The 16,973-nt window shown below is 39.8% G+C and overlaps 1 protein-coding gene across 4 annotated transcripts in view; it reads left to right on the forward strand.

Annotated features, from left to right (window-relative positions):
• The first annotated feature begins 1,554 nt into the window (after positions 1-1,554).
• arhgef12a (Rho guanine nucleotide exchange factor (GEF) 12a) overlaps positions 1,555-16,973 on the forward strand; it is a 39,628-nt gene continuing 24,209 nt past the window's right edge. For 2 of the 4 annotated variants that reach the window (XM_044353715.1, XM_044353713.1), the window contains exon 1: positions 1,555-3,005. In XM_044353715.1, coding sequence (XP_044209650.1) covers positions 2,974-3,005 — 32 coding nt within the window. In that variant the 5' untranslated portion in view covers positions 1,555-2,973. The remainder of the gene's footprint in view (positions 3,006-16,973) is intronic. The other 2 variants (XM_044353714.1, XM_044353716.1) reach the window with 2 other exon arrangements.

Raw genomic sequence — 16,973 nt, forward strand, 5'->3', positions numbered from 1 at the left:
CATATTTCACACATTTATGTGTGCACTAACAAACTTTGACAGATTCAAAACTGCCCTTTTGAACCTCCACTATCAACCATATCCTCAATTATGAAATTTGTGATATTGTGATGTTAAGTTCATCTTCTTCTCTCAGTTTGATAAAATTCACAAAGACTCACATGTAACTGAACACTCATACGCAGTGGACTACAAATAGAATCAGTGAAGATTAATTGCATTGAACATTGATCTTGGTCTTGATATCTTGTCTATGCTGACTCTGCAGATACAATAAATGAATCAAAGCCTCAAGACAGTTTTATGTGTCAGACTCTTGATTTTTTCTCTGTGTCTTACATTGTGTCACACATACAGCCATCTTAGTGACTTATCCCTCTCTGTCTTTTTCTGTGTAGATGAATTAAAGACATTGCTTCAGAAAACTGAGTGTCCTGTTGGTGGACAAAGGACTGGACTGTAAGATGTGAATAATCAGCATAATGACTGTTCTCCCAGTTCCAGACTAGCCACAGACTTGGCTAGAGTACAGAAGTAATTATATAACAACATGCATCATCATCAAGTTGATCAACCACCTAAAGAAAAGTGCATCCTTAGTGACAAGTTTTAGTCTTAAAAACTGGTCCCCCTGCCATGGAAAAGTAAAAAAAATAGCATCTTTATCTATTCAAACAACTAGAGCTGCAAAAACACATAAACAATTTTCATTATCAGCTAATTGATTTTTTGTTTAGGCTATAAAACGTTAGAAAATTGCTCTCACAGTCCAAGGTGACATCTTCACATTACTTGCTTGGTCCGATCAACAGTGTAAAACAAAAAGATATTTAATTTACAGTGATCGAACAGAGAAAATCCTCCTCACATTTGAGAAACTGAAACCAGATTTATCTTCTGTCACTGACTAATCAGTTATCTAACTAATAAACATAAACTATTTCAATTTATCTTTATCACAGAGATGTTGCTCATGTTTAATAGCTGAATAATTAGTTGATCGACTAACTAGGCTATATACGTAACTATATAACACAGGGCTGCAGCTAACAATTATTTTCATTATCTTAATTAATCGATATATTAATCTATAAAATATTAGCAAATAGTGAAAATGTTTCCAGAGTCTAAAGTGATATCAGAGGTCTTCTTTTGCCCGACCAGCAGTCCAAAACAACAAAGATATTCAGTTTACTATAATAAAGACCACAGCAAACAAATATAACAAATATTCACATTTGAGAAACTGGATTTGGTGGGTTTTTGCTTAAAAATACCTCAAATTGTTATTCGATTATAAAAACTGATGCCTATTACTTTTCTGTCGATCCACTAATTAATTAATCGACTAATTGCAGGTCTGACATAACATTTAACAGATAGTTTATTTAGCCTATAGCTTACCATACATACTTATATGCGTATATACTGTATGCATAAATTAAATACTGTTCAAATGAATATAATACCATAATTTTTAACATATTATCATGTTATTTTGCAACACTGTTCCTTGACGTTATACAGAAACATAATGAGTTTTCCCATCTCCCGGCGGAAGTGGTTAGTGGAAGCGCTATTGGACTCCAACAGCTAGCTGGCTAGGGCGTTGCTAGCGGCAGAAAGTGGGATTTTTGGTACCTTTCCGCAAGTTATATTCCTGTACAAATAACGCCTTGCGTTGGAAAAAACGGCGTTTGATGTTCTCTAAAAGTTTTAAGCGCCTCTGTGGTATTTTTGTCGTTGTTTACAGAAGACTGGTTGTTACTTTTTGTCCCGTTAGCTGGCCACATAGCTAGCCTGCTTTCCATCCACGGGAATTCTGCCGAGAAACGACTGAATTCTGGAAACATGGAGTCAAGGGACGTTACGCTGTGCTAACCGACTTCACTGGATTTTCTTTCCTCAAGGAGACTTTTTGAAGGACATAACACGGAGATATATCGCAAGCCAGCCAACATTCATGCGGTGCTGTATATATATTTTTCGGTCGTTGGCCGGCTCATTGTTGTGAACGGGAGTTTGCTTAGTTTGCACTCGAAACAAGAGCACACGAAGCAAAGTTTTTTGCTGAAAGAGCTCATCTGTTTTGTTAGCTGGTAGCAGGCAAGATTCAACGCCAGCCAACTCTCCGTGAGAAAGGATTTGCTAGAAAGAAAAACACAACAACAACAACAACAATGCGCTTTTTAAAATCGACCGTCTAACCAGTATTGTTTTTGAATCTAACGTCTTACACCGGTATAACATTAGCTGCGGTTGTTTTGCTAATTTGTAACACGGGTCGCTTAAACTCGCTATTGAACGACTCTCATGGTCACGGGAGAGTCGTCCCCACAGCCGCAGACAGGCATTTCTTGGAGCAGGGAATACCAAATGGGACTGGAGGAATTTCCAGCATCTTCAAAGATCATTTAGGCACCGAGGCCATTCAGCCGAGCAGGGGTGGTGGCAGACGGACTACATCGCAGGGCCAAGGTGTCTGTTACGTTGGAATACTGATTGTGTACACACCTCATATCGGCAGAAAACTGGGATGTGAATGCAAAGGATTCATACAAGGAGTTCATACATGCACGACAACTTGTGCCAGCTGGAACAATATATTTATTCTTGTTGCCAAAATATTGTTTATAGCCGGGGTAGGATATCATCTGACTGTACAGCTAATACGACCGAGGCCCCGATTCATTTTTAAGGTCTGCACTGTAGATTCCTTGCTGCTATTCAGATTTGACAAGGAGTATTGGTTGACACATAACATATAGGTAGTATTTTTTTTCCTCCGGTGTTTCGCAGTGCCTTACAACACCCCAGCAGTGTCCTGCAGTTAATTTATTTTCAACATCATCCTCAAAATCCTTGCCTACTTCAGACGAATGCCAGAGAAGGACGCTCCATGAAATCGCCTCATCACACTCTGGAAAATGTTAATCGGATATAATTTGCTGCAAATCTAGAACCGGAAGCCCAATGAGTGACACACAGTCCAGCTTCACTGACAGGTACAGTATACCACAACCTTTTTCTATCCATGCACACTCCACATGCACAAATGCACTCCTCAAAGAAATGAAAACAGAACATTTAGTTAAAAGTTCTTTGATTTGAGAATGATTATGTTAATATGAAACACAACCCACAGACTGATGAAAATATGTTTTACGTGGTCCCAAGTGAAGCACTTCTTTGTGGTGATGTGCTCAGTAATAACTGTGTTATACAATCTAATTACTAAGGAGAGACATCAGATCTTGATGGAAACTCTGCTGATCTCAGCATGGGTAATGGAGTTCTCTGCAGACAGTAAAGTACTACTTGTCCAAGGAGTGAGAAGGCCTGCCACTGTTTGTGTGCCAGGGAATCTGTGATCCCTGTACACCTTTCAACATCACTATTACCCCTAAGCCTTTAAAGCTTACCTTCTCCTACACCTATTAAAACAATCTCTGGATTTAGACAAAACCCAAACTCCGTCAAGTAATCGCCTTATCCGAGGCATCAGTCAACTTAAACTCAAAGCTCGGACACTGTTGTCAACAGCAGTGAGCTAAATAATGTGTCATAGCCTGAAAAACACCAAATAGTAGAAAGATGTGTTTCTGTGTTATTGTAATCCATTGAGATACACATGTCCATTGCTCTTTTGCATCAGTACATGTATGAATTCCCCTGTTATTTTGTACCAGGAGAATGAAGAGGTTTCTATTCTCAAAATGACGTACTCTGGCAGTGCAGCTGAGGCTGTTGCATTACGTCAAGCCTTCCCACCTGAATCCCACATACCTGCTAGGAGAGCAAGCCAATACACTGGAATGTGGATGTTAGATTCAGAGCAGAAGGAGGCTCTTTGCATAGGTTGGGATATGAAATATTCTCATGGCTAGAGCATGAGCTAGAGGCTAAAGCCCAACCCCATTTTGCATGACCCCCCCTCCCCCACTGCAATGATGACAGCAGTGGCTGGCACCAACTGCAATTGTGGTGCTGTTTATTATGATTTCTTTAAAACTGATTTTTTAAACAGTACTACCACAACACTGTGCATGGCACTAATGACTTAATCTGTGCAGCTGCTCTGATGTCTGGTGGCTTTCATCAGTAAAATGAAGAAGTCCGTGCTTTCAGATCACTTCAGCAAACCTGTGATGAAATTTACACTGCAGCTGATAGACAGATAAACCACAGATGTCACATATTGATGTCATGAGAAACACAGTGTGAGGTTTTATTGCTATGAGACAGGATGATTTGTCAAAGAATATCATCATGTATTTGCTCAGCTCAGTTTTGATACTGCATTGAGCTGTTTCATCTGTTTGTTTTTTTTACAAGCTTAGTGTCATAAAAGTCACAGTTGTTACAGTACCAGTTGGGCCTGATGCAGGCTATTATATTCATGCAAAACAGATAAATGCAAAACAGTGTGACAGCACTCTGGATGCTCTGCGACCAGCTTGTGCTGAAGGTAAACTCTGTTGCAACAACATGAGAGCTGGCCTGTGATTGCAATTATTGTTCAGGCTGCAGCGGTTTTGGAGGGTGTTTTCTTCCACAGTGGTTGATGATGATAACTTTATTGATTCATGGTGCTGTCTGTCTCCCCCTCTATCCTTAAGTCAATCTGTATTTCCCTGTCCTTGCTTTCTTTCCCTGGCGGTGTGGGGTAGTGCATTTTGTTTTTGCTCAGTTGGCCATGGTGGGAGTGCGCATCTAACATCTATTGGGGTTGGGCCGCCAGCCGGTGGGTCAGTTTAGTGTGCTGTTAGCTCTTTGTCATAGAGTTCTGCTGATCTCCACGTTTTTCCCACCCCCCACCCCCCCTGAGGCCCTCCCGGGAAGTGGTGCTGGTGACATCACTAATAGTAAACAATAGCTTTCAGTGGGAGCAAACTGGCTGTCCGCTGTATGCTCCTCTCAGGTCCATCAGTGTAGGTCAGGTACATTTGGAGAGGGTGGTCGTAGTATGCCTTCATTATGACCCCGTGGGAGGAAAAGGGTCAACAGTGATACAGTATCTCTGTGGCTTGTTAATTATGAAAGGAATTGCAACTAAAAATTATTTATGTATCCTTAAGCGTATCATTTAGTCATGACATTAGTCATTAAAATGCCAAATACAATGCCAAAATGCTCATCACAACTTACCAGAATGCAAAGTGATATCTTCAATAATCAAAATGTTTATTTTGCTTGGCCACAGTATGAAAACTCAAGAGCATTCAATTTACAATGCAAGGAAACAGAATAAAGCATGCAGCAAATTTGAGATGCTTTGAATTTGAACTGGTTGAATGACCTGGAAATGTTAATCAACTATCAAAATCGTTATCTGTTGTTATTATGTCAGTTGACTAATAAAGTAATCATGTCAGCACTAAATGATAACAGGGCACTGGAGTTGTTATTTTCCCTAAATGCAGAGGAATTTGTCTCCTCATGACAAATGTGTTCATGAGTAGCTCTGACAGCGCGGTCTGCTTGTGATGCATCTCCTGTATTTGGCAGCCCTCCCTCATAATGCAGTATGCTTCTACTCCATCCAGTCAGCACTGATACCGGGGAGGCTGTGTCAGCTGCTCTGAACTGTGCATTAAAATGAGTATCCAGAAGTCATTTAGAGCTCTGATCTGAGGTGCAAAGGCTCCAGCCCTGCATGCAGTGGAGAGCAGCAGTATTTATATGCTAACATGTTTCACACAACTGAAAGGACAAGATAAAAGAAGTTGGGGAAAGAAACTCAAGTTCAAGTCAAAATTAGCATATTAAATTAATTTATTGATAAATATTTAAGATATTAGCCTGCAGGAAACCTTAAAGCTATAAGATACACTGTCATATCCAAGTAGGGCAGTCAAATAGATAGCTGTACAACTATATGCATTGTATGGGGAAAGCACAACGCCTTCTGCTGGGTGAGAGATACCTCCAGGGAAGTGTCATTTTATGATTTTATGATGCAATGTTCTTTGGCTTAAGATTCTTAACACCTTATCTTCTCCATCAAATTGCTATGGAAAGTGTGACTTTCAAAGGCAGTGATTTCTCAAGAGTGAAGGAATTCATTAAATATAGAGCAGAGACAAAATAATTTTTCACCATATCTTAACCCTAGCTATGATAGCCTGTAGCTCTGACTAACCCTTTCATTAAAATCTTTGTCACAGAAATGTTTTGGGTCACAGCAAGCTTTAGCCAGCCTAAATATCACTAGGTTGTTGCCAGCTAATACATTTAGGTTATTTCAGGGTTATTATAGGTTCAAAATGAGGCAGCAGTGGTATTAAAAAAAAAACACCTTCACAGAACATCTCATCTGTAAAACAAATGCCACCCAAAGCAGATTATATACAGTATGATGCTAGTGTATGCTGTATAGTCTTATGCAATCTAACACAACAACTCTGTAATAAATTCTACCTTACTGAGAGCATCATATTAAGACTTTGTTCAAATTGTGTCAAAGAGGGGTTGATTTAATTCCATTGTACATTTGGATGTTGTAGTTTGTGGTGGTGCACTGAAAGGTGTTTCTAATGTTTTGTCCACAATGGCTAAATACCTTTGACCATGAATGTATTAACTAGTAGGTAGTTAACAAGGAATAGCAAAGATTGATATGTTGCAAGTGCGTGGTTGTCCACTGTCACAAGCTGATCTAGCTGTGTTGTGGTATTTATACATTATGAGCAGCTGCGCCAGCAAGAAGTAGACACAGTTTAACGGTGAACTGGATTACTGCATTGATTTCTACTTATGTTGTACAATAATATGGTCTCAAATCCTGTATGGACTTTTTTCACATTGAAAATCTATGTGAATAGTGTGTGTTGGTGTCAGTATGTGTCTAAGACTTATATGAGTGTATTGTTAACATTTAAATGAAAAGGGGCAAAATAGGGCATCCACAAGCACAGCTATTATAGACATTATCTTCCTGTTTTCAACATCTGTCGTCACTACCATCACACATAGACACACTCAGGCAAACGTCACCAGTTAAAAGGGAAACTACTAGTTAATCCACATTACCAATACTCTGACTCCTCCATAATCAGTCCATTTCCAATCCAATATTCTTCTCTTATGAGTTCCAACAAATTTACTGCATCCTCTAGTAATGTGAATTATGGTTGTAATGACCAGTATTTGGTTATTAAGTGGTTATCATCGTGCTATGTTGACTTTTCACCCAGGCCCACACAGAGTTATTACATTGTTGCAGTTACAGTTGGCAGTGATGCATTTTACACAACACTCATGAAATATGTTGTGTGATTGACGACACGGTCCCATTTTGGTAAAGGTGGAAAGCTTTATAGTCTCTATGCAGCAAAACTGCTGCAGTGTTGTCTAAGTATTCCTTCTGGTTGTGAGTGAAGCTGGCCTTGAGTTGTCTGCAGTGAATCCTTTTACCTACCGAATGTAAGCACTGACTGACTGGCCAGATTCAATGTTGTTTATTTATAGAATGTAAATGAGGAGCTTAGGAAGACTCTGCTCACACCTGTATGTCACTTTGGCAGGCACACACCAACTCTCACCATACTCAGGTCCCATTTCACTCTTTTTCACACACTATCTCGATCACATCCATCACTTATCCCATTCTCTGTATCAGTCAGTCCCAGTCTCCCATTATCACCACTATTATTATTTATCATCAGTCTTTATTACGCATCAAGGTGGGGAGTACTCACTTTTGCATCAAATTCAACAATTAGCTACATACGAATGAAAAGTTGACAAGTCAAAATGAGTAGGCTGTTCTGTGGTTTAGCCTGGATCTTCTTTGTGTCTTTTAAGGTTATTAATTTTTCTGCAGTTATCTTAGTCAAGAGAAACCTGGCTAGAAGGAAAAAAAGACAGTGAGATAGAAAAGGAGAGGGAGATGCAGAGAGGAAAAGAAACAGGCAATGCCTCGGGGTTGGTGATGTTGGAGGGGGGGGTGGAGTCAGGGCATTAGCTGGGGGTTCTTATGTGCAAGGGGAGTTGGGGTCTATCACCCAGCCCTGTGATGTTGATGCTTGTGGACACTCTCTACAGTCCTCCCCTCTTAGCCAAGAGAGCTTCAGGGCCCAAACATTACTTTCACTTCACAAAAGACAGGATCACAACAACAGATAAAAAAGAGGACAAGGGAAGAGAGCTGTCTGGCTAAAGTGTCATGTAGGGTTGGGCAATGTTCTCTATAGTCAGATCGTCCTATCATCACCCTGTGACACCCTTGTCACTAAAATGAGAATGGACTATATCTCTCGCTCGCTCTCTCCAGGAGCGAACACAGCCACAATAGGATAACAAATACAATCTATTATGTTGTTGTTGTTATCATTACTCAACTATGAAGACCAGAACACTGGGCAGTCTTCTGGGCAGGGTGAAGCAGCCTATGGCCACAATTCCCAGCAGCGAGCAAATTCAGAAATCACAAGTTATTGATAGTGATGACAAGTCATTAGGATGGTGGAGAGAGAATGGAAGCCACTTTCCTTTACTGGCAAACGTAGAAAATAGAAAACAGGCTAGAAAATACCCGTGTGTCCCCGCAACCAGCACCCCAGCAGAGCGCATGTTCAGTGTAGCTGGCAACGTCGTTACTTTCCACCACAATAATTCCTGAACCAGAGAGAGTAAACCAGTGTGTTTTCTTGGCTAAAAATCTGTAGGCATACAGATCGCTGGCCTGCCTGGCAGCATAAATTGAAAATTGTGATCTTATATTGTTTCTGGCCTTATGTTTATTTTAACGGTACGGTCAGCCTGGCACCTCAGCCTGTCCATTTCATTACAGAAAAGGACATAATTTATTTCTGTATCCCTACAGTAGGCCTAAGACAAAATATTTTTACTATCCATCGTCTGCTTACAATAAGGTATTTGATTGCACTTTAACAACTAATCTGATTGGCCTAGTTTATTTGCAATATTTGTGTTTTATATATATATATATATATATATATATATTACATTAGGCTGACATTGTTAGTAGGCTTTTATAGTCTGTTATTATTTATAATAATAATTTTATTAGTAGTAGTAGTAGTTGTAGCAGTAGAACATTTATTTGTGTTATTAAATAATTTAAATCTCTTTAGCAGTTTTTAAATTATTATTGACGTTAGAATTTAATTTGTATTGATGACTTTGAATAATTAGCTTGAGCATGGCTCAGCGTTTGACGGAGCTTTGAAATAATCAAACCTTTTATATGGCTTGATGAGATTATTTTATTTAAGTATTTAAACATTCGAAAAATTCTATTAAATAGCAACGCCTCCTCTATTCAAGCAATCGCTCCCTTTTAAAAGTCTGTGTATCTGTGCTTGGTGTGACAGTATCATAGCGTCATGTTCTGTTTAGCATTATTATCTTTTATATCACAATTCAAATCATATCTTTAACGTTAACTACTCTTATGGAGTGCTGAGCAAAGTTTTGGTGAGCTCTGAGCGGGCATATGGAGAACGGAGATGCAGGGTGGAAAAGAGACCACAAACTGGTTTGTAATTAAGGATTTAAAATTAATCACTCGAGCTGATTACCGGGGATCATTACAGCGGGCGGACATGCCGCTCCACCAGGAACATGCACAGTAGGGCACAGATTTTAGAGATTTTTTATAACATCTAAGTTCTGATAGTAAGTTAGTTAAAATTGCCTTAATATCGGCTTAGGAAAAAACAATCATCAAACACCCCTTCAATCGTTGATACTCGATCCGATCACCAATCAGCATAAGCCTAGTATCATGTCCTCACATGTCCATGTAAAGTTTTTGTAGCCATGAAGTAGGTTGTGCCTTCGAGCTAACTGTGGCACTTATGAAGCTATTATATTCTTCAGACAGCACAGTGGCTAAGAGACATGATGGTGGACATTTATCTTTATTTCTCTATTTTTACTGGGAGAGTTTTAAAAAGACAGTGACTGCTGACAAATTCTTTATCTCATTGATACAGTTACTGTAGTACATATGGTATGTTGAAGTGTTTGTGAGTTTGCATGTACGTCTGCTCCGTCTTTCTCTGATATAGAAGGACATAGTTGACATTAGAAAGCAGCTTCTCTGCTGATTTAATATAATTCATGTGGCATGTTGAGGCTCCCCATCCCCGGGTCTCAGAATGGGGACGCTCTAATTGAATGTTGTCTCTGTGTGCTAGTAGAGGCTGTATTGTAGAGATACCACCAGCAACCTGCTGCTGCACTGTGATTAATCTTACACTGCTTGTTTCTGTTGATTCAGGGGTGACTAGACAGGCTGAAACACAGTTGCACTTTCTCAAAAAGAACCGCTGTCAGACACCAAGTTCTGTCACCAACCTGGAGGCATGCTGAGTGGAAGACGCTGTTGTCTGAAAATGCAAAAATGCTTTGATAGTAGAAAAACAGTGGAGAAAAAAGGAAGGCGAGTAGGAGAAAGTGCAGGGATGAACTGTAAACTTTGGTGTAGATATTTTTGTTGTTCCTTGAAAGTCCCAGTGACAGGCTGTTTACCCTTGTGATGAATCAGTCAGTATATTAAGTATTGTCTCACATTCAACAAGCCAGATGTTTTTATTGAGTGTTTACCAATTGATGAAAGGACTTACAACTGTGGAGAGAATGCAGTATCGGCAGTGTGGTTTTACTACAGGTTGCATCATCTTAAATGTTATCATAGGTCATCTTGTAACACCCATTAATATATCTTTGAGGTCATTGCAGGATACCAAATCAGACACAGAAAGTTAGTGATTCCAGGTGTCCATGTTTCCCTGCCAGACACATCAACGCACACTGTCAACAGGTAACTCAATTAACAGAAAAATGTTCCCCCTAACCAACCTGAACTAAAAAAAGGACTAAAAAGAAAATAATACATTTTCAGAAAAGTTGCTCCTCAATCAGAAAAGTTCTCAGGTTTTTGTGGCAGGGCTTTTGACCAGCTGTGGTGTGGACAGTGTAGCATGTTGAACCACCTCCTTTCCTTTCTCAGTGCTGGAGGACAGCAGACAGCATAGCGTGAAGAAATGTCTATCCCCCAGCCCTCATGTCAGGAATCCTGATGAGGTTTATTGGGGCAGAAAGGGCACAGTTTTCCCCCTGAGGCTGTAGCTTGAGCTCCAGAGCTACTGCTCTTGTCTCTCTAACACACACCACACCTCTCTCTCACTGTCTCTGTCTCATACACTCACTTAATGCTCTCTCTCTTGAACTCTTTGTCTCTTCTATCAATGAACACATTGATACATGGAGAATCTGCTGATGTCATGGTGATGATATCAGACTAGATTATAATACAGAAGGTAGTTCAAAGAAGGAGTATTACTGCGTGGGTGTAGACTGCTTCTTTCTCAGTGGCTGGGAGTGGAAAGCTGTGACGTCAGGTTGGCTGTGTGTTTGTGTGTGCACCCACATTGTGTGACTCAGGTATAAAGATGAGATAAGCAGTGTGTGTTCTCTCCCGTTGGCAGTTTGCAGGCATGCATCAGGCTGTTCAAGAGACTGTATCATTACACCATTGAGATAGAATCACAGACTCTTTTTAAAGAGGTGGCATGAATGGCTGCCTGGCTGGCAGGTTGAATAGGAAATATTGTAAGCTCCATAGGGTACTTGGCAGGCCACTGGCATGACTCAGCAGCACAGAACACTGCTGAGGAGATTGTGCTGTCACCACAGAGCTCCATACCAGTACTGCCAAGTTTTCCAGTGTGATCTAACATCTGAGGATGTTAGTGCTGCAGTGTGCACCTCCTGGAATGGAACACACCTCAGTCTGATCTCCGCAGCCTGAGGGCAACTCCCAAAATTGTCCAATCCTCTCCTAGTTTCAGACAGGCCCCACCTCCTCCAGCTTTAACAACACCTGAGAGCTGTGTTGCTGGTTCTGGTAGGAAACTACACATTACAGCAGCAACTCAATATATCATGTTATAATTTAGCAGGATTGTCTGATACATTTTTATTTATCTAGCGTACTCCCCCTACTTTGCTCCTTAACTTTGGAACATAGGATTGAGGAAGTAATCTCTCCATTTGTGCTAAATTTGATTCTAGGAGGAACTGAGAATAACCTGAAGTGCTTCCTCTGAATCTTGCACGAGTTGGTCTAGTTCCTTATTGTTCACTGTTTTCCTTCCTCTTCATTTTGGGAGACCCTTTCACAGAATTAGCTGTGTGTCGAAGTCTTGCTCCCTTAGGGCTGTCCGTCCCTCCCTCCTCCACTACTTTTTCTCTCTCTCCATGGTTTGGTCTGGTCCCTGCCTCTCTTGCTGCCACTGTTGCTGCAGTTGACCCAGCTCTGCCACAGTTTTCCATCAAAACACCAAACCTCAATGGAGCATTCAAGCCCAGGCCCGCTGCAGTCCCTCCCAACCCTCCCGTCCCACCCTGCTCTGACTCTGCCTTCTTTCTCCCTTTCACTCTCCCTGCAAATTTAATGGCCCTGTCCAGGAAGAGGTCCTAGTTCAGACTTGAAGACTTATTTAGCTGGATCTGAAGAATTAAATGAGCCAAGGAAAATTGATTCTTAAACACAATATGTAGGTTTGTGTTTTGGACTTGTGTGTTTTTGTATGTTGTCTGAAGCATTTCTTTTAGATCTTCAGATCATCTTGGGTCATAAGTAGAAGAGCTGTGATTGTCTGTCTCACTCTAGTAGGAAGATTGAAACGTTTTTTTTAATATATGACCAAGAAAATTATTTTTTAAAGTGCTGCAGCAGAGCAAAGTGGCACTGTGATCTCAGCCTCCTCATGATTCAGTTTTGTTTACTGATCTATCTTTACATAGTGATATTAATGATTAAATTCTTGCAGAACTTAAATGTTACACTCACTACTGTTCACATTCACAGCATTAGTGTGTATTTTCTCTGTTATGTCAAACAACAAATCATATATTATTCTCTATTGTCACAGTAGAGTATTTAAAAATCATCAGGGCATAGAACAATGAACTACTGTTGTCTACAGGACAGATAATTCACTGCCAGTGTGGAACCATTATGATACTACTCTAGAGATTTACTGTGGAAGACATGTAGTTATGTGTGCTATGACTGTGTGTCAGTGATGCTTGTCAGTGGAAAATTGAGAGAAGTGTTGCCCTGGTATTGAGACCCTTTAATAAGACCAGTCAACCTTGCAGTAACGGAAGTCTGCATTGATCTAGATACAGGGCTACTGTAGCAAACATTTCTAAAAGGATGCACTGCTCTTTTTTCTTGGCTTGTTCTCTCACAATTTGCATATTGAAACTATGCTGTTTCCTTTCCTTATGGCAACCACTACTGTATATACAATACCAGTCAAAGTTTGGACACATTTTCTCGTTCAAGTAAATGGGAAGGTGTGTTCAAACTTTTAACTGGTACTGTATATTATTACTATGGAAGCACTACTGACTTAGGACAAACTGAGCTAAGGTATATTACTCACTATGCAGCCTGCTAAGCTATTTAGTAGCCTACATAACTATGACAGCTCCTTATTTTTAATAGTAAATCTTTGGGTTTAGAATGCATTCAGTTCTTAACATGTATTGCATAAGTAAGTGTTAGTTAAATGCATTTAAAAAGTGCTGTTTTTTATGTATACAGAGCAGAGCAAAAAGATAAACAACACGTGTTATAATTGAGAAAAAAAGCAAAAAAGAGTGTTAATGAGAGGCTTGTAAGCCTACCTGTTCATTTGTCTTGCCAATGCATAAATCAGGCATAATGACCTTGTTATTTAGCTGCTTCGCTAACATACAGGCTAGGTGCTGCAGAGTCTTGTCATGGGAATTAAGTCTGTGGTATTTGCAAGTGACTCAAAATGTGGTTAATGTGTCACATCTGTTAATTCCTCATTTTCCACCAAATGAAACTTTCGTCTCCATGTTGAAAGTAACATCTCTTTTTTCACTTTGTGAATTCAAAATAGATGTCATTTCTGTTTCATATACCTCTGAGAAGGCATTCAATCTAATCGGTTATAGAAAGCTTAACAGATAGGAGAAATTGCCAGAAGAGACTTACTGTTAAATAACTTAATGTGTAATTATGTTATTATGAGGACACTCACTAACCAAAATGAATGACCAATGCTATAAAGATGAATCATATCAAATAGCAGCACGTTTCACCTCCCTTTATATTGGATGTGTCAGTTTCAACTTATAACCCCTCACCCCTGTCTTTTTTGTCCATCCATGTAGTAAGCAGGTTTAACGTAATGAAATGGCCCCGTAGGAGTTTTATTCAGTGTCATGTGTTGCTTTTAAAAATGTGTATATCATACAGCTGATTGCCAGACAACTTTTACATTTTTACTTGTACACAATTACAGTTTCTTTTGAATGCCTTTGGTAGCTCTCTCTGCCTCTGATTGTTTTTTTTTTTCTTTCTTCTATGCCTCCAAAGTTGTGATGGGGTTTCTTCTCATCTTTCAGACAGGTCATTATTAGCACTGCTGTGCTGTGTTGTGTTGTGTAGTTGTGCCTTGATCCTGGGTCAATGTTTTTCATTTTTTCAATTTTTCTCCCATACTCATTTTTTTCTGGTTCAGACAGAAAATCAACGTGACAGCAGCACTCTCATTCGCCTAGGTGGAAAGTTGTCTTTAGAGAGAATAGAGAAAGTTTTATTATAGCCTGCATTTATTTTTATATTGACATTGGAAAAATGGTTGTCAACAAGAGCATCCAGACCTTGAAAATGGTTTACAGTGATCCAGATCTGGTTGCCAGGCACAAGCCCTGGAGTGGTTTGTGTGTTTTCACCAACTTCTACCAGAGGCCTGGGAGGTTCAGGATTCTGTGCAGCAGGATACTTTTGGTTTCCCATTTAGACATAATATCCATAATTTAAAGTCCCCCTCCAGTCAAAAATATGTTTTTCTTCTTGTTCCTACAGTTGGATGTTTGAGCTTCACTGTGCAGAATAATGTATGTGCAGAGTTTGACACTAGAAGGCTGTTTTTACATTCATCTGCTGAAAGTGGAAAGTTTCTCTGTGCTCATTGAAAATCCAATTTTAAGGGATTGGCCCACAAGCATGATTTGTGACATTACAACTAGTTTTGGAAACCATTCTTGGTTCAATTGAAGAAGCCTCCAGTGCTCATACTCTGAGAATTGACTTTTTAGGAGACATGTTGTGTCCAACAGTTAAACCTGAAATGAATATATTTTCATATTCATAGTTTCTAGAGTTTTCAATGAGGGAGAAGAAGGAGATGCCATTTTAAGGATTTAAACAAGAAAATTGGACTTTTTTGTGGAAAAACCATATCAGACACAAATTATTATTCAAAGTAAAGTATTTTATACCCCTTTTCCATAAGTTAACACAGTTCCCTGGGGTCTTAGTAAAATGTATCTGACATGCTTTAGACAAAGTACCACAAGGATCAACCCCTGCAGCAGCCTTCTCATCCTATCTAAACAGCACAACAGGTTTGAGCGCCTGTCCCGCCCACGTCACCCCCCCTCTTCTGCGGGGTGTGCCGGCTACCATGGCGACTGAAACATGGAGAAACATGGCTGCCAGAGAAAACATAGCGGTGCCCATGAGTGGTGCAGCAGACACACCAAACACCTCGCATTACACATGCGAGTTTGACCGCAGGATCATTTGTGTTTATTCGCCCTAAACAGCCAGCGAGCAACGGCAGGCACCGACTAGTCCCCAACCAGCGCGGTAATGTTACTAAAGCTCGGCCTGAATTAACCTAAAATAAACTTTGCTGTAATTTATTTGCAATAAACAGGTCAAATGGATGCCAAAATAACTACATCATGATGCCGATTTGTAAAAAGTCTGAATTCATGCTTGTCAGGTCTGTCCACACAACAACTAACAAACATTTAAAATGTTTGTCTTCTGAGTGGAGTTCAGATCGATCAGGACTATTATAGCATTGTAGCTGCTGCATCCACACAAAATAACGCCATCTAAAGGCATAAATACAGCAGCAACATTACACTTTAAAATTATATAAACTCACCATCATTTAAGATGTTTATTATTGATGACAGCACCTGAGGTGGTTTGTGACTCTGGTGTTAGCTCCGGCAAGGTTGAGAAGCGAGTTTGAAGATAAATCCACTTAATCCCAAAAGTTTAAAAAATAAACTGCTCTCATCAGTAAACTGCTCCGGATCAGAGCAGAATCAGGTGTTTATTCCCCCCAGAAGATGAGACAGCAGCAGCAGCAACGCAGGACTCTCCGGCTCTGCTCCCTGGCTTTCTCCTCCAGAGCTGGCCTGCACTCAACAGCCATCTATCATTCAGGATCAGTGGTAACAGTGATGTTGTGACTAGTGATGTCTTTACTCTAGGATATTTTTTTTCATATCAATTGATATTGATATATATTATGATATGAATCAAGTTAATATTTTTGAACTTCAAGGTTCCCCTAAACTTTAAATATCATTAGGATTTCCCTTAAGTAGATTCAGAATGTGAAAATGACTAAGAATTCAAACTGCAAACAAAAAATTAATTTTAATGAATATATCATACAAAAATAAACGTAAATCTTCTCAATGTAAGCTCTTTGTTTTACAGCTACCTTCAAGCATAAGTACACTTACACAAACTTGGTTTCCAAAAGTGTAAAGTCAGAGCACACTCTTTGCTTTTCTTTCAGCATTCCGATCCATTACTTTCATTAGCTTCTCAAATCATACCTTTTGCAATAAATCAAAAAGCAACAGCGTGTATGACTGTGTTTCTTTTTGTCTTTTTGTCGTATGGTGTAACGCTAGAAAACGCCAACAGGCCAGTTTATTGCTGGGGTTTTCTCTGAGCAGCTCCCTGCTCGTTCCAGGGGACGGGTTTACTTGTGGTTGTGACTGTGACTGTGAGCGCTTGCTTTTTGCGTGCTCTGTTGCATGACAATGTTTCGGGTGATGAAATAAGTTTGTTTTATTTCTTTGACAAATGTATTCGGCAGAGTTTACAATATAAGCTTCACTCTGTTCCAAAGTCGTACTTT

The sequence above is a fragment of the Thunnus albacares genome, chromosome 6 (genome assembly GCF_914725855.1).
Source record: "Thunnus albacares chromosome 6, fThuAlb1.1, whole genome shotgun sequence".
NCBI classification, from domain to species: Eukaryota; Metazoa; Chordata; class Actinopteri; order Scombriformes; family Scombridae; genus Thunnus; species Thunnus albacares.